At 44.9% G+C, this 27,809-nt stretch overlaps 1 protein-coding gene across 5 annotated transcripts in view; it reads left to right on the forward strand.

Annotated features, from left to right (window-relative positions):
• Positions 1-27,809, forward strand: part of PTPRQ (protein tyrosine phosphatase receptor type Q) — a 260,138-nt gene that overhangs the window by 103,694 nt on the left and 128,635 nt on the right. For 3 of the 5 annotated variants that reach the window (XM_030214581.1, XM_030214585.1, XM_030214582.1), the window contains 8 exons: positions 1,256-1,463; positions 6,980-7,141; positions 7,261-7,440; positions 14,726-14,833; positions 18,205-18,486; positions 22,230-22,511; positions 23,606-23,890; positions 27,542-27,724. In XM_030214581.1, the coding sequence (XP_030070441.1) occupies positions 1,256-1,463; positions 6,980-7,141; positions 7,261-7,440; positions 14,726-14,833; positions 18,205-18,486; positions 22,230-22,511; positions 23,606-23,890; positions 27,542-27,724 (1,690 nt within the window). The remainder of the gene's footprint in view (positions 1-1,255; positions 1,464-6,979; positions 7,142-7,260; positions 7,441-14,725; positions 14,834-18,204; positions 18,487-22,229; positions 22,512-23,605; positions 23,891-27,541; positions 27,725-27,809) is intronic. The other 2 variants (XM_030214584.1, XM_030214583.1) reach the window with 2 other exon arrangements.

Raw genomic sequence — 27,809 nt, forward strand, 5'->3', positions numbered from 1 at the left:
GGCTTTAAGTAAATACCGCATGTGTACTTAATGTGTAATTACCTAGTATGATTAACAATGTATGAGTGAATGGAGGAATGAATGAAGCCAGGATATAGGAGGTTGTATATGATTGGTAATGTAATCTGAATATTAAAGGTTTAATAAAGTAAATTGATAGAATAAAATATTAAAAGTGATTACTTTGGTTAGAAAATATAGATGTAATCAGATTGAAAATTGTGTAACTCAGTGGGGATATAATGTATATTCATTGGGGATATCCTGAAAACCTGGCTGGACTGTGGCACTCGAGGACCAAGACACCCCTGATTTATACCAGCTTTCAGCAGGTGTAAGACTGGTGCTCAAAGTTAGACGCAGGAATACGTGCTAAGGGCGCATGCCCTTTATAGAATCGAGCACAGCGTTGATTTTTTTTTCTGGCGCCAAACTTTGAGCACCATTTGTACAATTCCAAGCAATGTGCATAACTTGTGCTCTGCCCAATCTCCATCCCATGGGCTGCATTAAAATATGCATCTTGTTGACAGCGTGCAGACTTTGATGCGCGTAACCTATGGCAGGAGTCCTGAAATCCAGTCCTTGAGGTCCACAGCCCAGCCTGGTTTTCAGGATTTCCACAATGGATAGGTGTGAGATCTATTTGCGTTCACTGCTTCCATTGCGTGCAAATAGATTTCATTACCTATTCATTGTGGAAACCTTGAAAACCAGGATGGCACGTAGACCTCGAGGACTGGATTTGAGGACCCCCTGACCTATGGGGTAATTTTATAAAAGCTCTGTTAGGTGCAGTGGCGTTCCTAGGGGCGCTGACACCTGGGGTGGATCGCCGATGCGCCCCGCCCCCCCCGGGTGCAGCGCCCCCTGTGCAGTGTGACCCCCCCTCCGGCGAAAAGACACCCCCCACCCTGGTGATAGAACCCCCAGGTGCATGCCGCTGGGGGGGGGTGCCGCGTGTCAGTCAGCGTCGTTCGTTTCCATGCTCCCTCTGCCCCGGAACAGGAACCTGTTCCCGGGCAGAGGGAGCATGGAAACGAACGACGCTGACCGGTGCGCGACACCCCCCCCAGCGGCATGCACCCGGGGCGGACTGCCCCCACCGTCTCCCCCCCCTTGGTACGCAACTGGTTAGGTGTGTAAAAATGCCTTTATGCGTGAAAAAGCTTTTATGGAATTACTCCAATGATACGATATACCATTGGCGTGTAATTTATAACAGCTGCCTTTCTTTATTTGTGGATTATTTTAGCGCACCAATAATCCTACGTTTGCAGATGTGCTGAAGGAAAGCACCACGTCTTTCACTGAGACTGCGGCAGAGCCTGTCACTGGAGTGTCTGAGGGCTCTGCGGATTTGCCCTCCATGATGCAGCCGTTGCCTTCTGTACTACTCTACAAGCCCCTGGCCACCAACGCACTCACCAAGAACACAACTGCAGGACTCTATCCAGCTTCCGGTAAAACCAAAACTATTTGTCTACCCTCCATTTTATTTTTACCGATTCCACGGCTGCCACAGTATCATGGAATTAGGTGGCTTTTTTGCAAACCCAGCATAGCTAGAACTAAGCAACCTTCTGCACAAGTCATAATACCACCCAGGCAGGTTGCTGCTCCTTGTTACCCAAATGACCCTTCCTTCTTGAGAAAGCTGCAGCCGCCAAGCTGCAGAGGCAATTGGTTGTTACAGTTGCCAAAGCAGGTGCGATTGCGAGCGATTAACATATCTTCTAGCCCTCCGCAGACCCCTCTCTCCTTGAGGATTTTGATGAATAACTTCTAAAGTGTCACTGGAAGGCACACAGGTCAAAGTGTTGCACTGCCTGCATGTGTGTGGTGGCGAACAGGTGGAGGTGACCCCATGACATGGTGATGTCGTTAGTGCAGACATGTGCTCTTCAATGTCAGTCTAACTCACATGGTTCTGAGCCAAGAATTCGTGTTAACAATATGTAACATTCCTATTAACAACATACAAATTGCATTTCAAGCTGTAAGTAATTTGATAAGTCTTTAAATCAGAATTACTAAGCTCACCCTCTACGTCGTTCCATAGGACTCCTTTTACCCGCTGTAACGGAGGTACCGCGGTATTTCCCACTCTTACTGCGCCGTCATTTCTGGCGCTACAAAAAAATGTATTTATTTTTGTAGCGCCCAGACTGTACCCGGCGGTAATCGGGCAGTGCCACGCGCTGCCGGGTTACCGCTGGGTTAGCGCGGGAGCCCTTACCACCACCTCAATGGATGGCGGTAAGCGCTCCCTTCCCCCCCCCCCGAAATGGACGCACTGCAAGTGCTTTAATTGCCAGTCAACTCCTGCAGGAAAACGAGACCTTCCCTTTTATCAGCTGCGGTAGAAGGGGGCCTCGGCGCACGGATAAGACACGCACCGACGCCAGCGCCGGCCCCCTTTTGCAGCAGCTTGGTAAAAGGGGCCCATACTGCTGTGGACCGCATGTAATGTGGGGAAAAGGCTTAGTACCCGATGTTTGTGTAAAATCATGTTAAAAAACTCAACATTTACTTGAAGGAAGATATATGATGTTTGCTGCGTAAACTCCTGTTTTTAAGTTGCTTGTAAGACATGCTCACTCTCTGTTTGTCTGTGATGATATTCTTTGCATTGCATCGTTTTGTTTTGTTTTTTTAGAGCTGCAAGTCTCGTTTAAGTCCATAGATATGTAACACTTTGTAGGGCCTACGAGATCTCAGGCAGGCAGCAGAGGCTACAGTCCAATACGCTCACATTTCATCATCTGGATCAACAGCGTGTGTTTTTGACCTCTGTCTCATCTGTAGGCACACTTGACATTCTCTGTAATTTCCCTACATTGTCACGGGAGCAACTTCACAAATAAGTTACATTTTCAGCCAAGCTGGGTGGCTGATGTGTGGTCTCAGTCTGCTTCTTATCTGTTGGCCCATTCCCCCCCCCCCTCCTCTCCTTCCCCCCTCCTTCCAGGATTTCTGACCACCCACACATTGTTCTGCTGATTTAAGCTGATAAATCTTTTTTTTTTTTTTTTTCTGTTAAAGTAGCAAGTGAGAAAACCTTGGGCCCCGCTAAGAAACTCTACAGTCTACTCCCAGAATGACAAGACCCGTGTTAGGAGACATTCTGTTGGGACAGCGGCAAAAACATCTTGTAGCTTTTATGAATGCTGTCCTTTCTGTCCTGTAACTGGACTGATCATAAGAAAAGATGTTCAGAAACACACACAAAATAAAAAAATAATTGCAGATCTGTAGTGTAATATTTTTCAAGTAGACAGAAACAAAAAAAAGGCAAAGATCTGCCACAGAAATGGCAAATCAAAAGAAAAAAAGCAGATCGAAAAAGACAAAAAAATAGAACAGGAGGGTAACAGAAGACGTGGTTTATTACAAGTTACCTGACGTGGCCACGTTTCGCCCTCAGGCTGCGTCAGGGGTAAAAAAAACGAATAGGGGTAAAAAGCAAAGTGAACCCCTAAAAGTAGTCACACAACCACCTTACATAAGTGCTTCCCAAGCTTACTCAGCTGCCAGTCAACATAGCATTGTGAAGTTTGCTGAGTAAGCTTGGGAAGCACTTATGTAAGGTGGTTGTGTGACTACTTTTAGGGGTTCACTTTGCTTTTTACCCCTGACGCAGCCTGAGGGCGAAACGTGGCCACGTCGGGTAACTTGTAATAAACCACTTCTTCTGTTACCCTCCTGTTCTATTTTTCAAGTAGAAAAAGATTAGTCCCTTAACGCACTCTATAGCAGTGGAAAAAGCCTCAAAGTCCTTCTAAATCTTGAATTGATTTAAAGAAGATATGACGGGTCAAATGACCTCTTTCATCATCACTGGCATAAAAAACCACTGCTTGTGCAAATGTTCATTTATGATTAACCGTGATTATGCTATGGTAAACACCAAACTCCACACTTATCTTTAAGGTGGATGCTTGCAGCTTAACTGCGCTGTACTCGTTACTCTCAACTGGTGCAGGGCCGACGATGGCCAGCGTTTCGCAAGGCTGCTTCAGGGCCTCTACTGCACTATCTGTTGAAAGATATACATATCAAAACCTGATGTTATGAATCTAAACACTGAAAATCATAAAGAGCTACCACACTCACCGGGTTGAGAGGACAGCTTCGTTATACACTTCCTTACTCAGTGACTTCTCTATCGAAAATGGCTTCTCTATAAACAATTTGCTGACGTCAGACGCTATTGAAAGCATAGACGATCTTGAGGGGGTGTTACAAAAAATGACTCCACTCTATGCGATGGTTTAGTCCTGCCGGATGCAGAGACCTTAACCTAAATATCCACTTTTGCTCATTTTGTAGAAGGAGCTTTTGATATTCACCTCCTCTCTTGGACTGATAAATGGTTTGAAGTACTACACATCTTAAATCTTCAAAGGAGTGTTGTTGAATTCTACAATGTGTTACTAATGGGAGACCAATTCGATTAGTTATAATGGAACTCTTATGTTCACTTAGTCTCACTGCTAGCAACCTTTTAGTTTGCCCTATATAAATCTTATTGCACGGGCATCATAAACTATAGATTACTCCACTGGTTTTACAATTAGTGAACATTTGCACAAGCAGTGGTTTTTTATGCCAGTGATGATGAAAGAGGTCATTTGACCCGTCATATCTTCTTTAAATCAATTCAAGATTTAGAAGGACTTTGAGGCTTTTTCCACTGCTATAGAGTGCGTTAAGGGACTAATCTTTTTCTGACTGCAGATCTGTTGTTTTTGGTTTTGTTTAACTAGTCGATCTGCTATCGAGCATATTTATATTCTATTTTTCAAGTATGCATGCAAATTCTGCAATCAACCAGCTGTTGTGAAATATAGGAGTGGGGGGGTGGGTGGGGGGCTGGGACAGAGAAAGGTTATACTGGAAATAGAAAATTAAGCAACCGTATATTGTCAACAAAAGTTTTCCTAAAGGATCCAAACCATTATTTCAAGAAATGAAAAGAAAAGAAAGGAAAATAAGTTGTATGAAAAACGCGTACAATTATGTCCCCATGCATACTCCCACCCTCCCACTCTGTCAGACAGTCAAAGTAATGCTTTGATGTTTCTCTCATATATACTATCTGCTACATCATTGGCTTATTTCCAAGCTGAGGAAGAAGGGCAACCTTCGAAAGCTAATCAAGAAATGTATTAAGTTATGTCCAATAAAAAAAGGTATCATCTTATTTTCTTTTCCATGTTTTATTTTGTTTGATTTTTATTGATAACCTTTAAGAGTGGACTAGCACGGCTACCACACCTCTCTACTTATGAAAAAAGCAGAGACCCGCATTGGGCTTACCGCCGCTCTGTAAAAGGGTCCACTAGTATGTCACTATCTTGGATTTTCCAGTTGTCATCCAGTTGCAAGTTTAAATGGTAATAAACATGACCACAAAACAGGAGACCTGTCTTTGATTCGTGGAGTCTGACTTCTGCTGCCCAGCATCCCAAATCTTGGGAGGAATTCTCAGTTATTGCTCCGCAGTGACACCCAATCTGGTGGCGTAGCCACAGGTGGGCCTGGGTGAGCTGGGGCTCACCCACTTTGGACTCAGGCCCACCCAAAATTGTAACACTCTTGCTGTGGCTGGGGGGTAGGGTTACCATATGTCCGGATTTACCCGGACATGTCCTCTTTTTGAGGGCATGTCCGGGCAACCGGGCGGGTTTTGCCAATCTGCCCGTTTGTCCGGATTTCTGGACAAACGGGCAGATTGCTAGCCTCCCCTCCCCTTACTTACTAGTGCCCTGGTGGTATAGTGACCTCTTCCGCCTTCAGGGCAGGAAAGAGCCCCCTCTTTCCTGCCTGGAGTGCTGCCCTGCATGCATCCTTCCTGTTCCTGATCCTCGGCACCGATTCAAAATGGCCACTGAGAGTTGAAGTGACCTCGTGAGACTTCAACTCTCGGTGGCCATTTTGAATCGGTGCCAAGGATCAGCAACAGGAAGGATGCATGCAGGACAGCGCTGCGGGCAGGAAAAAGGGGGCTCTTTCCTGCCCCGAAGAGGTCACTAGACCACCAGGGCAGTAGTAAGGTAAGGGGAGAGGGGGTGACGGGGAGGGGGGGCGGCGGGGTATGTGACAGGGGGGAGGGGAAAATAGGACAGGGGTGGAGCGAGGGTGTGAAAGGGGGTGGGACGGGGTGTGTGGTGGGGCGGGGCATGTGCCCTCCTTTTTGGGGGACAAAATATGGTAACCCTACTGGTGGGGATCCCCAAACTTTGCCAGCAGAAGATTTTCTCTCCTTGGGCAGCCAGCGCTGTTCCAAATGTCAGCCAGCAGCACTTGTCTTGAGCTGACACTGAGACCGGCCCTTCTACACATTCGCAGTTTTCGCACATACAAAAGCACTGAGCATACACGGCCCACCGGCAACAGCATCAGTTTCAGGCAAGTGCTGCTGGCTGCCGTTTGGAAGAGTGCTGGCTGCTCGAGGAGGAGGAAGAAATCTTCAGCTGGCAGGGTTTGGGGATCCCCGCCAGCTCAAGTATTTAATATTTGGGGTTTGTGGGCAGGGAGAGGTGGAGAGAGGAACAAACTGGAGGGGTACCGGGGGGAGGGTGAATTCCATGCCCACCCACCTTGGGCTCAGGCCCACCCAAAATTGGCCATCTTGCTACGCCCCTGAAATCGCTGATTCAAGATCGCACTCTTACCATGTCTGGTGGGAGATTTGGTCAACGCTTATTTATTGGAGGACTGTCACTGCAATGATTAGGCAAGCTGAATTATAAATAGGGCAAATCACCTGAGTTGCCATGTTCGGAGGCTCATGGTACCGTAGCCATAGATGGGTTCGGTATCATTTGGCCTGGAAGCCCTAAGTTTATGAGAAAGTTGCTGGGCAAAATGTTTTTTTTTTATATTAAACTGAATTTGCACCAGTCACAGTTTATTGTGTAAAACAGAAAAAACAGAAATATGATTTGTTTTTGTTTTGTTTTTTGATATATAGTAATGGAAAATATTGGCGTTGTGAACAACATTTCAGCAGAACATCTATCATACATTGTAAAAAAACTTGCCCCTTATACCGAGTATACTATCAACGTATCAGCATTCACCAGTACTGGAGAAGGACCATTGATTGGTATCGATGTTAGAACACGTGAGCAAGGTAGAATTTAATAGCTTACAACTGCTTTTATGATCTTTCCCCCAACCCCTTTTTTACGGAAGTTGTAATAACTTGTGTTCTTCCTCTGTTAAATAGTTGTTCTCTTTATTTCTCCAAAGTCCCAAGTTCAGTGGAAAATATAAGGTATGCAAATATTAGTTCGACGTCAATTTTACTCTACTGGGATCGTCCTGTGAAACCCAATGGAATAATCACCCATTATACGATATATGCGATGGAAAAGAACACGAGTGTGGCTTTCCAGCTTCTCACTAGCAATACCAGCTTCCTCATTCAAGGTATCGAATGGCTTTAATGAAAGATTTCCTAAATCATTCAATAATAGAACACAGTAACATTGAAGACAATGTCAGATAAAGACCAATTGGGTCATGCAGTCTGTTCAGTCGTAAAGGGAAAGGGAAATGGGACTTGATATACCGCCTTTCTGTGGTATTTTGCAACTACATTCAAAGCGGTTTACATATTTTGTACCAGGGGCAATGGAGGGTTAAGTGACTTGCCCACAGTCACAAGGAGCTGCAGTGGGAATTGAACCCAGCTCCCCAGGATCAAAGTCTGCTGCACTAACCAAAAGTCCACATTCCCAGCTCTTGGCCATAGATGCTTGACCATTTGTATGATGTTGCTCCATTGTGTTCTGATTTTTCACCATCCTAACTAGGTTAGCATGCCAGTGTTCATGCTTAAACTTACACCCACCATCCTCTTCTCTCCTCCCTCTGCCCCACCCAAGCTCCGTATCTTATCACCTGGCTCTATGATAATCTAAAAAGCTACCGAAAATTAGTGCGTCTGACTTAGTTCCACTTGGTAATAGACCAATTCAATCTTTTTGCAATGTGGTTATCCTTAAGTATTGAAAATGTGTAAACTTACCAGTCTGATTATCATAGTAAGCTTTTTTTACCAGCTATTAGATACCACATTTTACATGTGAATGTCTTCAATTCATCCCTAAGTTGGAATCCACCTTGAGCTCTTTTGAGAAAAGTCAAATTTAATAAATTAAATTAAAGTTTCAAGCAATGAGCCAGTGCACCAGAACCTTGAATAGGCAATGACAAGAGTGGATATACTGTAATAGGAGTGTTCACAGAGTTTGGGCGGATTGTGGTCAGAGTGACAATTTAATCGCATATTTTATAAAATACGTTCATACCTACATACTTTATGCTTGAACATGTACATCTTAATTTTCAGGTTTAATTGTGGACCCCCTCCATCTTGAAACCGCCCTTTCTCATATTTATTTATAATCTGGATGATATTTAGCCAGTGATGGTCAGCGTTTTTTTTAACCACTGACAATCACTAGCTAGATTAGCCTCTAATATTCAGTGCCGGGCCATGTCTGGACTCTAGCACTGAATATCCAGGACTAACAGAAAGGAGCATGGCTGCCGGACCTTATGCGGGTCCCGGCAATATTCAACCAAGGCCTGCATAAGACAGTTATGCGGGCCCTGGCTGAATATCAGGCGAGACCCGCATAATTTAGTTTTTAGTGCTGCAGTTTCCTCTCAGGCCCCCTTCTTCCCTCCCACCCTCCTCCCCACCCGTGTCATGTATAAGCTTTCACTTCCCACCCCAACACCCAGTGGTCTAAAGAGGCCCCTCTGGGCCTATCTCTATCCCTTGGTGGTGCAGTGTGGCACTGGGGGCAGGAGTGCACCCCCCTCACTCTTGCATCTTGCTGCTGGCCTGAGAAAATGGCTGCCATGACCTTTTGAGCTGTCCTAAATTGGCCAGCTTAGTAATACAGGTGCCAGCACTAATTGCAGGCACCCGCATAATCATGGGCTCCTCCTTAATGCCACCCACTGTTACCGCCCCTGACCTGCCCACTTTTTCTGGGGCCGGTTAGAGGTGATATTCAACGGCACTGTCTGTTTTAATGCCACTCAATATCAGGGGTTAGGAGCAGTGACGTAGCTACGTGGGGTCTGAGGGGACCTGGGCCCCCCCGTAGATTAAGCCCTGGCCCGCTGCCGACGATCCCCTTGAACCCCCCTCCCGCCACCAACCATCCCCCGCCGTCACCACCCGCCCCGCTGCCGCATCAGATACCTTGTTTGCTGGCGGGGGTCCCCGAACCCCACCAGCCGAAGACAGTCGTCTTCAGTGCCGGAGTGGCGCCTTTGTTCAACTAAGTTCCTGGTGTGATCAGCTGTTTCTGACGCCTTATGTCCTGCACTGTGCATGTAGCCCTGTTGAACGAAGGTATCTGATGTGGCGGCGGGGTGTGTGGGCGGCGACAGCGGGGGAGGGTTGGTGGCGGGAGGGGGGGTTCAAGGGGATTGTTGGCAGGCCGGCAGGGGGATCCAATGTGGCAGCAGCGGCGACGGCTCGGTGGGGGGGGGGCTAAACAGTGCCCCCCCACCTCGGGCTCTGGACCCCCCTCCGGGCGAGGTCTGGATATGTCCCAACTTAGGAAGCAACAGGTGATTTAAGCCCCAGCAGCATAAGCCTTCCTGTGGCTATAGTCAGCGCCGCACTGCCTGCCCTGCTTCCTCCTCCCTCATGTACGCGCCTGATTTTAATGAAATTGAGCATGTGTGAGCCTCGCGCATCCTCATTTTCACTAAAATCGAGCAAGCGCGCCAGGACAGAAAAACAGGGCAGGCAGTGGTGCGCCGAGTTTTGCCACAGGAAGACTTCTGCTGGTGGGGCTTGGGGACCATCCCAGGTAGGATTGCGGAGGGGGTGGAGAGCAGTGAGGAGGCAGGACAAAATGTGCCCCCCTCACTTTGGGGTCAGGCCACTCCCCCCAAATCAAGGTCTGGCAATGCTTCTGGTTCCAAGTGGTCGTTTGGGCAAACTGTCTTTTAGCTCATGTCTACTAAGTGCAGCAGTGGCGTAGCGAGGGCGGCTGCCACCCGGGGCACGCCGCTGGGGGGGGTGTTGGTTCCCCTGGTTCCGTGCTCCCTTTGCCCCGGAACAGGAAGTAACCTGTTCCGGGACAGAGGGAGCAGGGAACCAGCGGAGCTGACACCCCCCCCCCCCCCCAGCGGCGTGCACCCGGGGCGAACTGCCCCCACCGCCCCGCCCTTGCTACGCCACTGATGTGCAGTGTTTGGTTTGCAGACTGTAGCATTTGCAAGCGCCGTAATCGAGTATGAGAACCCTAGAGCAGTGGTTTTCAAACCTTTCCAGGGGGACCCTAGCCAGTCAGGTTTTCAGGATATCCACAATGAATATGCATGAGAGAAATACGCATGCAATGGAGGCAGTGCATGGAAATCTTTCATAAAGAGTCACATGGATAGCCTGACAACCTGACTGGCTGGGGTCCCTCAACACAGGTTTGGAAACTGCTGAGCTACAGAGATAAAAATAGGTCTGTTTGCTTCTGACATCCTGCACAGGTCTTGCCAGGTTTAATTATACAGTAGTGCTCCCTTCATGAAACAAGTGGGCTGGGAGCCAATGAAACTGTGGTAATGAGCTTCATCCCAATTTTACTTCTACATGATCTTGGCAATGTCATAGCAGCATCAGGCAGCCAGCGTTTATTTTTAAAGGATTTCTCATGAAGGGAGATCACTGAAACACAATCATTGCAAAATGTCCAAACTTTATTTTGGATTTGGACTGATGACCTTATATTTTCTTTTGTTACCAAGGTCCTTCTCTGCTCTTTCTTTTCATGGAGTCTGGGAAACAACAGTGTCGATCTTTTAAAAGCTTTTACAAAGGCACACTGAAAAATGGCTTGCGGTAGTGTAGGCGCGGGTTTTGGGCGCGCACTGATCCATTTTTTAGCGCACCTGTAAAAAAGGCCTTTTTTCCCAATTTTTGCCGAAAATGGAACGTGCGGCAAAATGAAAATTGCCGCGCATCCATTTTGGGTCTGAGACCTTACCGCCAGCCATTGACCTAGCGGTAAAGACCCATGCGGTAACCGGGTGGTAATGACCTACGTGAATCAAATGCCACTGGCACGCGTCCATTACACGCATCTGAAAATAAAAAAAAATTTTCAGACACGTGTATCGGACACGCGCCAAAAATGAAATTACCGCAAGAACCAGGCAGTAGTTGAGTGGTAACTCCATTTTGGCACGCGTTGGGCATACGTAGACGCTTATTCAGCTTAGTAAAAGGACCCCTTAGTCCATCTTGTTACTAAATGTTCTATTACGTATTGTGTTGACATTGTAAGTAGTATACAATGCAATACTTTGTATTGTTATTTGAATATTTTTAATGCTGAAATTGCCTACACCACCTTGTGTGAATTCCTTCAAAAGGTGGTAAATAACCAAATAAATAAATAATGTTCTGTCCTCGGGTTGAGTTCAAAGCTATTTCTGATTAATTGATAGAGAGACATAAACTGTTTTGAATTCAAATAATTTGCTTTCTCCAGGTGATCTTTCATCAGGAAACATTGTTGTGCCCAGGGGCGTAGCTACTATGGGGCCACGGGGGCCTGGGCCCCCATAGATTTGGCCCTGGACCCTCCTACCATGACCCTCTCGACCTCCCTTCCTGCCACCAACCCTCCCCTGCTGCCGTCGCGTACCTTTGCTGGCAAAGGACCCCAACCCACGCCAGCCGAAGTTCTCTCATCGGCCGCACGGCATTGCTTGCTGAATGATCTGATCAAGTTTCTGTGCGTGCGTCTGACGACCTCAGACGCCCGCACAGAAACTTGATCAGATCATTCAGCAAGCAGCGCCGCACGGCCGAGGACAGGACTTCAGCTGGCGGGGATTGGGGTCCCCCGCCAGAAAAGGTACGTGGTGGGAGAGGGTTGGCGGCGGGAAGGGGGGTCAAGAGGGTTGCGGCAGCGGCGTGTGTGTGTGTGGGGGGGGGTGAAAGTTGGTGGTGGCGGCAGTTAGGGGGGGGGGGGTCGGCGGCCAAAATGTGCCCCCTCATAAGATCGGTAATTTCATTTTTTATGTGCACCACACAAACACGCACCAGAAAATATGTTTTCTTTTCTTGCATGCGACGAAAATTGGGTGTTAACCCTGACTTGATACGCGTAGGCGATCACTGCTTGTTTAACGCGAGAGACCTTACTGCTACGTCAATGGCTGGCGGTAAGGTCTTAGACCCAAAATGGACGCTGGACAATTTTTATTTTGCCGCACGTCCATTTTCGTCAAAAATAATAAAAAAAGGCATTTTTTTGCAGGCGCACTGAAAAATGGATCTGCGCACGCCCCAAAACCCATGCCTATAGTACCACAGGTCGTGTTTCGCCCAGCAGGGCTGCTTCAGGGGCTACAAAACAGTCAAAATGACGTTTTAAAAACACAATGCAGATATGACAAAAAATAGTAATTATTATACTCACATTACATATATATGTATTTGTATATTGCATATCAAATACCTAAAGTAAATGTAACATGAAATAAATGTAACACAAATATCCCACACATATAATAAATGATAAATTTTTTATAACTATCTGTTTTGTTGATTTTCCGTCTGCCCATTTGCTTTCTTGGACCTATACTACCACAGGCCATTTTTCAGTGCACCTTAGTAAAAGGACCCCTGTGTTCGTTATTTTGGCTAGGCAGTGTGCATCAGATTTCATCAGACAGAGCAGAAACTCCCTGTGCGTGTCATTCTCGTTGCTAATTTGGGCTCATTCTAATGGTGTTACTGAAAAACTGTTTGGAGTTCCCCCCCCCCCCCGCCTGCATGGATTATTTCTGAATCCAGCTTTGCCATGTCTGAAGGGAAAGTGGGAATCAGCTCCTGTTTTCCTCTTCTCAACAGTATGAGTACCAGTTTTCATCTCTGAAATTCCTAACTAGCGTTTTTTATTATTATTTATTTAAAGCATTTATATCCCACATTTTCCCACTGGTTCTAGGCTCAATGTGGCTTAGAAAAGCATATCAGGACTACAGTACAAATAGTAAATTAAAGATTGGCATTATATTAAACAACAGAATAGTAAAGAAAATAAGTTTAAGTGTCACTGGATTATTTGAAACCAAAGAAATTGATCAGATTAATTTGCATCTGGAGAGTAGACCTTTTTGAATAGGATGGACTTTAATCATTTTCTAAACTTTAGACAGTTCTGGGTTGATTTAACTAATTTGGGTAAGGCATTCCACAGTCGAGTACCCAAAAAAGGAAAGTTGGAGGCGTAAGTTCCGCCAGTGTCGTTATGCTCATATTAGCCCTCTCCTCAAGTCACTTCATTGACTCCCTATCCGTTTCCGCATTCAGTTCAAACTCCTCTTACTGACTTACAAATGCATTCACTCTGCAGCTCCTCAATACCTCTCCATTCTCATCTCGCCCTATACTCCTCCCCGGGAACTCCGCTCACTGGGCAAATCTCTCTTATCTGCACCCTTCTCCTCCACTGCTAACTCCAGACTCCGTTCCTTCTATCTTACTGCACCGTATGCCTGGAATAAACTTCCTGAGCCGGTACGCCAAGCCTCATCTCTGGCCATCTTCAAATCTAAGCTAAAAACCCACCTCTTCGATGCTACTTTTAACTCCTAAACCTAACCCTTCAACTGTCCCCTATCCCTATGTCCTGTCTGTCCTAACCCTTATCCCTTAATTGTCCTGTCTGTCTGTCCTAATTAGATTGTAAGCTCTATCGAGCAGGGACTGTCTCACCATGTTCAAGTGTGAAGCACTGCGTACATCTGGTAGCGCTATAGAAATGATAAGTAGTAGTAGTAGTAGTATGTAGATTTGTATTTGAGGCCAAAACAATCCGGATAGTGTAGATTTAAATAAGATCGGGAGGAATTAGATCTGTTTCTGGGTGGTAAGTCAACTAAATCTAGCATGTATTCTGGAACTATGCCATAGATGATCTTGTGAATCAAGGTGCAGACCTTGAAGGCAACTCGTTCTTTGACGGGAAGCCAGTGCAATTTTTCCCAAAGGGGCTTGGGGGATTCAAATTTGAATTTTCCGAAAATCAGTCTCGCTGCCGTGTTCTGGGCAGTCTGAAGTTTCTTAAGTAATTCTTCCTTGCATCCGATATAGATTCCATTACAATAGTCCAATTGGCTCAGCACCATCGATTGAATCAGGTTACGGAATACAACTCGTGGGAACAAAGGTTTTATTCGAACATTTTCTTTGTGGTGCAATTTATTTGAGATTCCAGGGTTAAGTGTTTATCGATTGTGACTCCTAGAAGTTTTAAGCTATCCATTATGGCTAGGGAGAGGTTGGGAGTATTTAAAGTGGTGGGATTGTATTTATTTATTGGTTGAACCCAAATTGAATAAAAGTCAATCATTGAGACCTAACCGTTATTTGAAAAGTCAGGTCTTGACCAGGCTATGGAAAAGGTAGTAGGTATACGGAATGGCCTTCCAAGAAAGATGGTGGAGCAAAACGAATTTTGGAATTCAAGGAAACATGAGGTAAGCTTAGAGGATTCCTTCTCGCACAGAAATGAAGGAAACAAAAGTACAACTAGGGTCTATGTCATTATACTTGGAAATAAACTGAGCAAACTGGATGAGATCTTCGTCCTTATTAGATTTCTGTACTATGAGGATAATATATAAAGAAAGTTACTTTCATATGATACATATGTGTTTGCTGTTGCAGGCTTGAAAAAGTACACTGATTACAAAATACGAGTCACAGCCTCAACAAAGGCTGGCGAAAGTTCTTTGTCCGATGAAAATGATGTTTTTGTGAGAACTTTTGAGGATGGTAAGAATATTATTTGTGTGTTAATGTCTGAATATGCAGCGTTGCGTATTAATATTGATCATTATTACAGCTATTCCATTAAAAGGAACCAAGGGGCCCTTTTACCAAGCTGCGGAAAAAAGGGCCCTGCGCTGGTGGCGGGGGCCGTTTTTCCCGTTCGCCAGGACCCTTTTTACTGCAGCAGGTAAAAAAGCCCCCAGCACACATGGCCATGCAGTAAGAGAACTCTAACCGCATGGCCATGCGATGGGGAGCCCTTACCGCCACCCTTATTTTATCATCCTCACCTTAATAGTCCCTTATCTCTTATTTGTCCTGTTTGTCTGACCTAATTAGATTGTAAGCTCTGTTGAGCAGGGACTGTCTCTTCATGTTCAAGTGTACAGCGCTACGTACGTCTAGTAGCGCTATAGAAATGATAAGTAGTAATAGGTGTCTTTGGGATTCCGGAATGTTGCTACTCTCTGGGATTCTGCACAGACTGTTGCTACTCTTTGGGATTCCGGAATCTTGAAAGTCTTTGTCCTTATCCCTTATTTGTCCTGTTTGTCTGTCCTAATTAGATTGTAAGCTCTGTCAAGCAGGGACTGCCTCTTCATGTTCAAGTTTACAGCGCTGCATACGTCTAGTAGCGTTATAGAAATGATAATAGTAGTAGTAGTAGTCTTGAATCTTGTTATTCTTTGGGATTCCGGAATCTTGCTACTCTTTGGGATTCCAGAATCTTGCTACTCTTTGGGATTCTAGAATCTTGCTACTCTTTGTCCTTATCCCTTATCTGGCCTGTTTGTCTGTTCTGATTAGATTGTAAGCTCTGTCGAGCAGGGACTGTCTCTTCATGTTCAAGTGTACAGCGCTGTGTACGTCTAGTAGCGCTATAGAAATGATAAGTAGTAGTAGTCAGTGGCGTAGCCAAGGGTGGGCCCGGGTGGGCCCAGGCCCATCCACTATGGGCTTAGACCCACCCAGTAGCAACATACCTGTGATGTGGCTGGCAGGGATCCCCAAGCCCCACTAGCCCAAAAACTCCCAACAACTGTCCTGCCTGCATACCTTTTAAGTAGCAGATCTTAGCCTGCAGTGAGCAGCGACTGATACATACTGCTTGCACTGGCCCCACAGCCTTCCCTCTGATATCTTCCCACCTATGCGGAAACAGGAAGTTGCGTCAGAGGGAAGGCTGTGGGGCCAACACGAGCAGCGTGTATTAGCTGCTGCTCGCTGCAGGTGAAAATCTGCTATTTACAAGGTATGCAGGGGAGGGGGATATTTTGAGAGGCCATATGGCATGCAGGCGAGCGAGGGAGAGACCAAATCACTTGTTGGACAAGGCAGAGTTCTTCTACCCACCCATCTTGGGCCCAGGCCCACCTGGCTACGTCCCTGGTAGTAGCAGTATTGAGGTAGCGATAAGGGCTCCCATGCTCAGTGCATGACGATGCCCGATTACCACTGGGTTACCACCATTCAAGCCATTTCCGAGGGTTTTCTTTTTCCCCTGGAAATGGCACGCGCTCGGGGCGGGACTACTGCTGGCGGCCGCGTTGGGCCAGCGGCAGTCCCAAAAGAGTGAGCGGTAAGCCCGCGTTGGTCTTACCACCGCTGTATAAAAAGGGACCTTGATGGTGCCAAATATAGATCCTGTGTCTATATTTTGGCCTGATTGGCAAGGTTACACATAGTAATTGTCTTGCCTGGTAAAAAAGAAATATTTCAATTTTTAAATTGCGAAATGTATTAATGATATATTCTTGTGTTTGTATTTTATTCAACCTCAAACAGAACAGAAGGCCGTAGTATGTAGAGCCTTGTTCAGGTTATTCATATTTTCTGTAGTATGTGATCATTCATTTATGGAGATAGAACACTGTTTGGCATTTTTATTTGTGGTTGATTCACAGAGAGTCTAATACCATGGATACATCAATAAGGCATTTTGTACGCATGTTCCCATGCAACTCTCACACATACAGAGAAGGAATATGCGAGATGTTTGCAATTTGCTATATAAATGTATCATATCTGTGTGACCAGTATCTGCATAAGTACATAAGCGTTGCTATACTGGGACAGACCGAAGGTCTATCAAGCCCAGCATCCTGTTTCCACTGTTGGCCAATCCAGGCCACAAGTACCTGGCAAGATCCTAAAATAGTACAATACATTTTATGCTGCTTATCCTAGAAATAAGCAGTGGGTTTTCCCCAAGTCCATTTTAATAATGGTGTATGGACTTTTCCTTTAGGAAGCCATCCAAGCCTTTTTTTAAACCATGCTAAGCTAACTGCTTTTACTACATTCTCTGGCAACAAATTCCAGAGTTTAATTACAAGTTGAGTGAAGAAACATTTTCTCTGATTCGTTTTAAATTTACTACTTTTGTAGCTTCATTGTGTGCCCTCTAGTCCTAGTATTTTTGGAAAAAGTAAACAATCGATTCACATCTACTCTTAGTCTACTAAAACTGAAAGGTAGATATGTGAATTCATTTGAAAGCAAATTGCAAAGCACAGCAAATAAGGCCATTTTGGGGTTGTTCTAACAAAAGAATAGGTCCAAGAAAACAAAAGGGCAGACGATCGGCAAACTCCAAGGTGGAAAAAATGACAAAGCAGATCGATATAAGACAAACAATGGTTTATTATTGTAAATCTAATGTACAGATCAGCCCGACACAGGCCATGTTTTGCCCAACAAGGCTGCTTCAGGGGCTACACAATGATCTTTTACTGCCAAAATATGGTGAATATGTATTGATGAAAACAAATGTACAGAAAACTGCAACCATTGGTCTTCTAAAATATGTTGAAAAAAACAGCTCAATTAAATAAACGAAAAGGAGTGGTAACATGAACTTGTTCAGACACTCTCTTCACTCCAATAGCGCTATCGGGCTGTGTCGGGCTGATCTGTACATTAGATTTACAATAATAAACTATTGTTTTCCACCTAACAAAAGAATAATCATGCACCCTGGATGACCATTTGTTATTTTTGTACTATTGTAGTTTATGGGGTAGTAAAACAGGACTTGATTTGCTTAGCTACTGTACGGCTCACTAGGGATCAAACCCATGAGCCTTAGTTATCCTCTGAGCAGCAGAGGAAAAGACCCCTGAAGGAGCCCATTGGAAAAGTGTTTGGTCGCTGTTCAAGGACATCCCCACACTTCGCCAGGGAGATATTTCTCCTGCTGTCCAGAGGAAAACTATTAATTGCAAGATATTGACATGATGATGCAGATGTGGAATGGACTTCAAATATTGTAAAAAAAAATATGAGCTCATTTGTCATTGTTAGTAGTCAGTACTGAGTATTGATGAAAATAAATGAATACGAAAGTACATATTTTCTTTTCTTCCAACTTATAGAACCAGGGTCTCCTCCCCAAAATTTAGTGCTGGTAGGAGTTACTGCAACAGGCATTAATTTGGAATGGTCACCACCTAAGGAACCGAATGGAATTGTTACCCATTATGAAGTCATCTATGTTACTTCCTCTTCTTCGTTTACCGAAAATACTACCGCAACGAAAATCTATTTAAAAAATCTAAGACCGCACACTTTATACAGCATTTCAGTAAGAGCCTATACTAGATTCGGGCATGGGAATCAGTCAACTTCAGTGCTCTTTGTGAGGACTTCAGAAACAGGTAAGTGGAATCCCTAAAATACATGACATTTTTCTGTAATAAATAAGGCTGTTTATTGTGAGATTTCTCTATGGTTTATTACGATCGTTAAACACAGAGCCAGTATAAAGAAGTCTAGGGCATCTTTATGTCTTGGGAGTAGATGCAAAACTGCAGACGCATAGAGCAAATACATTGGCGGCGATACCTTAAAGATTACAATAACCTCAAAATTCAATAGCTAGCACTTAAAATTGTGTACCCGATTTGTGTGTGCAATTTAATAGAATAGTGAATCAATTAGTGCTAATTGGGTGCTACATAATCAATTATCAGCATTAATTAGCCTTAATTTGATATTTACATCGGCATTTTTAGTTGCTTGGCTCTAGGTGTAAATTTTACGTGTGGCTCTAAAAAGGAGGCTGGCAATGGGAGGGCTTTTTCTGTTCAGTTAGTGCATCAGTTAGTCCACTGCAGTGCCCCCTAGGGTGGCCGGTTGGTGTCCTGGCATGTGAGGGGGACCAGTGCACTACAAATGTTGGCTCCTCCCACGACCAAATGGCTTGGATTTGACCGGGTTTGAGATGGCCGCCATTAGTTTCCATTATCAGCGAAAACCAATGGTGGCCATCTCTATCACCGGTGATCTCTAAGGGTGGACCAAATGTTGAGATTTGGCCGCCCCAACCGTATTATCGAAATGAAAGATGACCGGCCATCTTGTTTCGATAATACAGTCGGGCACGCCACTTTACGGGGCCGTCATTATAGATGGCCGGCCCCGTTCGATTATGCCCCTCCATGTTGCCCAAAAGGTTGACAGAAGTTAAACAGTTCCACTTGAGGAAACGTTTTCAGAACCGGTGAACAAATTTTCTAACTTGCTTTTCTACAGTACGTTGAGCAAAGTTTAAAGAGAAGAAAACATTCATATCTGCAACCTACCAAAATTATCAGCATGAATAAAGTGTACTGTACTACCATAATGTCACTGAGATCCACACCCAAAATGAAACGCAGGGAGAATAATCAAGGGTAAAGGATCATGGATGTGATATTCTGCCTTTTGGTGGTACAACCAAAGGAGTATACATACTCTGTTCGGTATTTTCTCTGTCTCTACTGGGCTCGCAATCTGTTTTTGTACCTGGGGCAATGGAGGGTTAGGTGACTTGCCCAGAGTCACAAAGAGCTGCAATGGGAACTGAACCCAGTTCACCAGGTTTTCAGCCCACTGCTCTAACCATTAGGCTCCTCCTCCTCCACCCCATACTCAGAAAGAAGGAAAAAAAATATATAAAATTTAGGTGGGAAAACGTTCTTCATGTCACTGAACAGGCTACAATTCATAGGCATTCTGATTGAGGTCACAGTATAAACTGTGGTATTAATCAAGCTGTCATTATGAAACTTTTCCCACTTCTTACGATCTAGAAAGATTTCAGTGGAGAAACCTAAAAAAATATATAGACCTAATCCTGGCATAAATCAAACTACGTTTACAGGGGAAAGGAATTACATGCTTTGCAACAAGGGTCAAAGCCTCCTTCCTCTGTGCCTATGTCTCACGAGACAGGTTAAGGAAAACCCATAGCATAAAACCCATGAAATGAGCCATCTGATTCCAGAAGCTCAGCTTAAGGATGGAGTCACGGTCTTGGGGGGAAATAAATTGGTCTAACAATGTAGCTCTATTTATCTTCTCAACCATTGATCTCTCTAAATATTAAATCAAATCTAAACTATTTGGAAATGTTCACCAACCCACAATTGTCATACCTCAAAAGACTTTAGCAAAAGCTGGGATGGCAATATTGCTGAAATAAGTATTTTGGAGAAGGAAAAGGAGGGTGAGGAATTTGGGGACATTCAGGATGTGAAGATTCAATGATCTAGCTATGTCCTCCAGTTTCCCAGCCTTCAGTATATAGTTTTTTTTTTTTTTTTTGGGGGGGGTTGCCTTGAATAAACTGCCCTTGTGTAAGCTACACAATCGGTTGTTCTGTCCAAGCAAGGCTTGTACCATCCTTGCATGGAAAGAAGCAAGGATGTTCTAAAATGCACATCCTTGATGACCACAGAAACTGATACTAAAGAGGGGCATAATCGAAAGAGATGCCCGAGTTTTGCTGAGGACGTCCTCACAAAACGTCACGGTGGAGGGGCATGGAAACCCGTATTATTGAAACAAGATGGACGTCCATCTTTCGTTTCGATAATACGGTCGGGGACGCCCAAATATTGACATTTAGGTCATCCTTAGAGATGGTCATCCCTAGGCTTGGTCATTTCTGATTTTCGTCGATAATGGAAACCAAGGACGCCTATCTCAGAAATGACCAAATGCAAGTCCTTTGGTCCTGGGAGGAGCCAGCATTCGTAGTGCACTGGTCCCCCTGACATGCCAGGGCACCGTAGGGGGCACTGCAGTGGACTTTAGAAATTGCTCCCAGGTACATAACTCCCTTGTGTGCTGAGCTCCCCAACCCCTCCCCCCCCCAAAAAAACCCTCACTACCCATAGCTGTACAGCACTACTATAGCCCTTACGGGTGAAGGGGGGCACCAGATGTGGTTATAATGGGTTTCTGGTTGGTTTTGGAGGGCTCACATTTACCACCACAAGTGTAACAGGTGGGGGGTGGGCCTGGGTCCGCCTGCCTGAAGTGCACTGCACCTACTAAAACTGCTCCAGGGACCTGCATACTGCTGTCATGGACCTGAGTATAATACTGTAATTCATTCCCACCACCTCACTTCTTTACCACCATACTTCATCCATCAATCATTTAATACATATCTCCTTCTTCGTGACCTCAGTTGTACACACTGCCAATCGTTAATAATGACAATGGGACCTGCACATAGTTCTTCATCGGTTCACAATTTTCGTGATTTATTTCATGTGTTTACTTTTTAAAAAAAAAACTTTGTCTTATTGTATATAATTTCAAATACTCATCTTAATTAGATGTATCGGACCCAGGAGCTGATGTTAACGCCCGACATGCATGTTTCGCCCTATTATAGGGCTGTTTCAAGGACTGACCCCTTTCGCCGTTTAAGCGCCAGCTCAGCTTTAAATTACCGGGTTCTTCCCCTACAAAGCATGTATACAATGTCAATTACCACCCGGTTAGCACCGCTTGCCGGAAAATAAATATATTTTCCAGCTCACGTAGTGGACGCGCGTAAAAAATGAAAATTATTTATTTATTTATTGCATTTGTATCCCACATTTTCCCACCTCTTTGCAGGCGCAATGTGGCTTACAATAATCATGAATAGTGGAAATACATTAGAAAATAGATATTTAGTGTTACAGAAGGATCTTGGGTAACATGATAGTGATAAGACATGATAGTGGTATAACAAGCATATATTGTAAGACAGCTCTGAATATATGTGGAGGAGTTGTGTATATTCATATTTGTTGATCTTTGTGGTATGCCTTGTTAAAGAGATGGGTCTTCCCATGACCTCCCGGGCCACATGGTAGCCGGGCAGTAGTTCCAAATTGGCACATGTTGGGTGCACGTAGGCGCCTATGCGGCTTAGTAAAAGGGCCCCTAAGAGGAGGTAACCTGCATGTTCTGCACAGAGCAGCAAGTATGACTCCTTGCTGAGGAGGCTAGATGGACATGTTGGTATTTACCTGTCAATAATTACTTTTGTTACTATCGTTACCATTGTTCTTCTTGTTGTGAGACCTACTGAATATGGCACAGTATTATCATGTTTCTCAATTGTCCTCTCTTTCAGCTCCTTCGAGTCCTCCATATGACTTAACCTACAGCAGTTTCAACTCTACTGCAGTGAAGGTTTCATGGAAGCCACCCGTCTATGCCAATGGAGTTATACTATTTTACACCATTAATTACTGGAATAAATCACACGTTCTCAACAGCACTACCAATGAATCTTCAGTTGTCTTGGGGAACCTTCGGAAATTTTCTCAATATGCGGTTGTTGTATCTCCCCACACAATCCATGGAAATGGAAATCAAACAAGTGATGCTCTGATTATGACAACTCTGGAAGATGGTAAGCCACAGCATTAGACCAAGGAGGCAGTTTTAGAAGATTTCGGCATCACACGCAAGTGTGAAAAGGCAATTTACGGGTGTATATTGGCACCCACATATGAAGAGTGATTTCAGGATCTTTCCATATTGCGAGGATTGAGGTTGTGTGCCCCTGTCATACTCTATAAGAGCCTAATTACAACTGAGAGACATTCTCTTCTAAATCATCAATATAAGGTGTGCTCTGAAGTTCCATGTAACACTTACTTTTACATACTAAGTTCAGATTTCAATTAAATTCATGTGTGCCAACTTCCTGGGCCTGTTTACTAAACTGCTTTATGGTTTTGCGCTGAAAACATGTTAACGGCTGGCACTGAATATCACCAGGGCCTGCATATCTTCTGGCTTCACCCCAACTCTGCCCCAGCACTAACTGGATAGTCAGGGATCCTTTTACTAAGCCGCAGCAAAAAGTGGCCTGCGGTAGAGTGAGTGTGTGGTTTTAGAGCGCACCGGGCTAGAGTTTTTACCGCATCTGAAATAAAGGACTTTTTTTTTCAATGGGCCGGGAAAAGGGCCAGTGGTAAAACTGAAACCAGCGTGTGCCTATTTACAGCCTGAGCCCTTAATGCCACCCATTGATCTAGCAGTAAGGGCTCACATGTGACACATGCAGCGACCAGTTTGCACGCACCAACTGCTGATTAATGATGGAAACGCAGCGCTCAGTAGGAAATAAAAAAAATAATTTGTCCCGGCACATGCCAAATCCAAAATTACCACCAGGGGTCACGCTAGCCTGGCGGTAGTCTCATTATGGCGTGTGCTGCACACACGTAGAGCCTACTGCATGAAAGGGCCCCTAAGTGCTGTTTAACCAGCCAGGAGCCATTCATGACAGGTTAAATAGCGATTAATACCAGACCCATTGTTTTAAATCCTTCCTGAATAGCTGTGGCACACAAAATCAGATGTAATGTACGCAGGCCTATATTAGTGGACAAAGCAGTTTCTCACCTGTGTCTTCGTATTTCTGTTAAATAGTGCCTCTTTATTTTACGTTGAGAGGATTCTTAAATTCTTTTCTTTCATATTTTTGTATCTCCGCAGTTCCTGATGACTCTCCTCACAACCTGTCTTACCGCAATCTAAGTTCTACTTCAGTTCAGCTGTTCTGCTCTCCACCTTCTTCTCCTAATGGCCTCATTCAGTTCTACACAATCTCATACCTGGGAGCTGATGGCGCTGTTCGGCGTGTAAACCATAGTGACTGCGTTGCGGTCCTCAGTGGCCTCCGCAAGTACAGTGACTATAGTTTTACTGTGAGCGCCAGTACATCTGTGGGCCACGGGCCACAAACAAGTCCACCCCTCTTTGTAAGAACTGACGAAGATGGTAATTTAGCATTAACATTTATTTTGAAACGTTAGCAGGTTGTCCTTTTCTAAGGTTATGCGTTCTTTCTCCCTAGCGAATCTGTCTGAACTGAGGTGCAGGGGCATTTTCGATATGACGTCTAAATGTGTTTCTCTTTTGAAAATGAGCCCCTAAATGACCCAGAGGTCCTTGTCTGATGTCACGCTGTGTGTTTCCATATTTTCCTGTGCTGGACGTCATCTGGACCTAATTTTCACAAGCCTTAACACTGACACAGTATATGAAAATTACCTTTTGATCAAAAATATGCTGCTTGAATTCTATGACTTGATTTACCCCAAATTCTATAAAAATTGGTAAAAATAGCATGCACAAATTTGGGTGTTAATTGATTAACAAGCCAATTAGTACCAATAATTGGGCCCTAGCAATTAATTAATTAATCAATTTGGATTCATGTGCGCATATCTACATGTGTAAATTTTACATGTGACTCCAAAAAGGGGGCGTGGCCATTTGCAGATTAGGGGCATTCCCACAATTTATGCGCGCTGTTAGAGAATTAGAGGGATCCGCGCCTGATTTAGGCATATGGATTTACACCAGAGTTGAGTTGGTGTAAATGTTCATGCCTAAAGGGAATTGTGGTTCCTGGCCACAAGTGTTATTCTGTAAATGGTGCCTAACTGTGAGCACCATTTATACAGTAGAATATTTATTTATTTATTTATTTATTTTATTTATTAGGATTTATTTACCGCCTTTTTGAAGGAATTAACTCAAGACGGTGTACAGTAAGAATGGATCAACCATGAGCAATAGGCATTTACAGTAGTCAAAATATTCAAATAACAATACAAAGTATGGCGTGTATACTACTTACAATGTCAACACAATATGTAATAGAACATTTGAATTGCGCCTCGATTTTCACGCAGAAATTGAAATGTATTCTATAACAATGCACATAACTTAATTAGTTAACAAGCTAATCAGCGCTGATAATTGGATGTTAACAATTGTCAGTACTAATTGGCATGAATTAGAATTTACGTGCACTACTCGTGAAGCATATTCTGTAATGTGGTGCACGTAAATTCTAAGTCGCATAGTTGAAAAGTGGACGTGGTTATGGGAGTAGAATGGGCGGGTCAAGGGCATTTCTAAAATCTATACGTGTTGTTATAGAATACAGCCGTTCCGTGCCTAATTTAAGCGTCGGGATTTGCACCAGGTTTTAGTTGGCGTAATTCACCGCAACTAAATTGAGTTGCACGGAGCAGCACTCAGGATCCTTTTACAAAGGCGTGCTGAAAAATGTCTCATGGTAGTATAGGCTTGGACTTTGGGCGCGTGCTGATCCATTTTTTAGCGCGCCTGTAAAAAAGGCCATTTTAAAAATTTTTGCCGAAAATGGACATGTGGCAAAATGAAAATTGTTGCGCGTTGTGACAAAGCTAGCACTCGGGGCCCCACAGAGAAGCAGCTAATCCCTGAACTACGGTTCCCAGAAGCCCTTGCAAGCAGGAGAGAAGAGGGTAGCCCCAAAAGGGTGAAACGGATTTCTAACCCCAGCAAGGGGAGCAGTGGCTCAGTGCTAGGGGAGCCAGTTACTCCCTTCCCCACTAGAGGGAGAAGGGGAGGTGAAGCTCAGTCCCTTAGCTGCATCGCCAGTATATAATTTCCTCCAGCTGTGAGAGAAGAGGGAGATTTCCGGGTGGCTCCCAGCCAACAGGGGGGAGGGGAAAGTGATTGAGAGAGAAGCTGCCATGGAGTAGGTGGAGGACGGAAAGGGCCTGTCACTGGAGCTTCCCTGGGGGTGGGGGGGAAGAGTAAGCTGCCATGGAGTGTGAGAATGTAAATGTAGCCCTGTCCAGCACATGAAGGCAATGTGAGGTGGTGGAAATGAAAACGGTAACGGAATTCAAACATGCGTGGGATAAGCATAAAGGAATCCTGTGCCGAAGGAATGGATCCTCAGGAGCTTAGTCAGGATCGGGAGGCGGGGCTGGTGGTTGGGAGGCGGGGATAGTGCTGGACAGACTTGTACGGTCTGTGCCAGGGCTGGTGGTGGGCAGCGGGACTGGTGGTTGGGAGGCGGGGATAGTGCTGGACAGACTTGTACGGTCTGTGCCGGAGCCGGGGTTGGGAGTCGGGGCTGGTGGTTGGGAGGTGGGGATGGTGCTGGGCAGACTTGTGCGGTCTGTGCCGGAGCCGGTGGTTGGGAGGAGGGGCGGGTGGTTGGGAGGCGGGGATAGTGCTGGGCAGACTTATACGGTCTGTGCCCTGAAGAGCACAGGTACAAATCAAAGTAGGGTATACACAAAAAGCAGCAAATATGAGTTATCTTGTTGGGCAGACTGGATGGACCGTGCAGGTCTTTTTCTGCCGTCATCTACTATGTTACTATGTGAGAGGCCACAGGGGTGTGGTGCTGTGAGGTAGGAGGAAAGCTGCCAGCCCTGTTTGGTACAGGGTCCTCCTGGGTGCTGGGAAGAAGACAGGGGCATTAAGTAGTGGTTTCCTTTGAAGGGACTGTTTGTGAAAGGGTTGAATTATTGGGATGCATAGAACAGCAGGCTGAACTTTGACTGAGCCCTTCTGAGGGCGAGGGGAGGTAGTGCAAAGGAAGTGGGCCTGAACGGTTAAGGAACTGAATGTTGGCTGGAGTTTGGAACCCGGCCTAAACCCTGTTTGTGAACTGCATTTCAATTTTGAGAGTTGAACTGAATTGAGAATAAAGCATTTTGGCCATATGGCAGTCTGGTTCTTTGCTGGAAACCTGTGAGCCTAACAGGGCTGCTGGCCCCAACCCAGAGTGGAGGAATGGACCCCTTTACAGCGTCCATTTTGGGTCTGAGACCTTACCGCCAGCCATTGACCTAGCGGTGAAGTCTCATGCGGGTACTGGGCGGTAATGACCTACGTGCGTCAAACTGTTTTTCAGCCGCGGGTGTCGGACACGCGCCAAAAATGAAATTACCGCAAGAGCCACACGGTAGCCAGGTGGTAACTCCATTTTGGTGTGTGTTGGGTACGTGTAAACGCTTACGCGGCTTAGTAAGAGGGCCCCTGAATTTCCTCCATTTGATGCAGTGCTTTAGAGCAGGAGTTCTCACCCCAGTTTTCCAGACACACCTAGCCAGTCAGGTTTTCAGGATACCCACAATGAATATGCAAGAGATACATTTGCATACAATAGAAACAGTTACAGATATCCTGAAAACCTGACTGGCTAGGTGTGTCCCAAGGATTGGGTTGAGAGCCCCTGCTTTAGATGGAGAATTGACATATTTACATGTGATTTATAGGTTTAATCCAACTGGTGCCTCTCTGATGACAAATATGTAGTAGATACCTGCATCCTGGTTGACTTTTTCAACAGGTTAATAGTTATAGTAAATCTCTTAGTATAGAATTTGTGTTTCAGATATTCTCAGTCTGATGTTATTGTTGTAAAGATCTCTCCCATAACTGGCATAATGCATCCGTGCATGGGTTTGTGGCATCATGGAAGCTCCCTGGTACTTAAATCTTCAGTCATTCTTAAGTATTCAGTGGATAAGCTTAAAACATTGATGAAACTGTAAGCTGAGCTGTGGGTGATGGATGGTGAAGGCAGGGGAATGCAATGGTGGTCTTAACATTAGTTTTGTTTTTTTTTTGTAGTGCCTGATAGTCCACCAGAAAACATAACCTACAGAAACATTTCCTCTACGGAAATAGTGCTGTCCTTTCTTCCGCCTGCCGTTCCTAACGGCATCATCCTGTGGTATACCATATACCTGAGAAGGACTAATGGAACCGAACAGAGAGTGCTAAATACCTCTCAACTCTCTCAAAATATCACAGGTTAGTAAACAATTTGATAGTGTGGTGGTTGAAGCTCAGGTAATCTGCTTATTCATGTATAGTGTTGTTCTTAATGGACACTCCA

Source organism: Microcaecilia unicolor, chromosome 9 (assembly GCF_901765095.1).
Source record: "Microcaecilia unicolor chromosome 9, aMicUni1.1, whole genome shotgun sequence".
Classification (NCBI taxonomy): domain Eukaryota; kingdom Metazoa; phylum Chordata; class Amphibia; order Gymnophiona; family Siphonopidae; genus Microcaecilia; species Microcaecilia unicolor.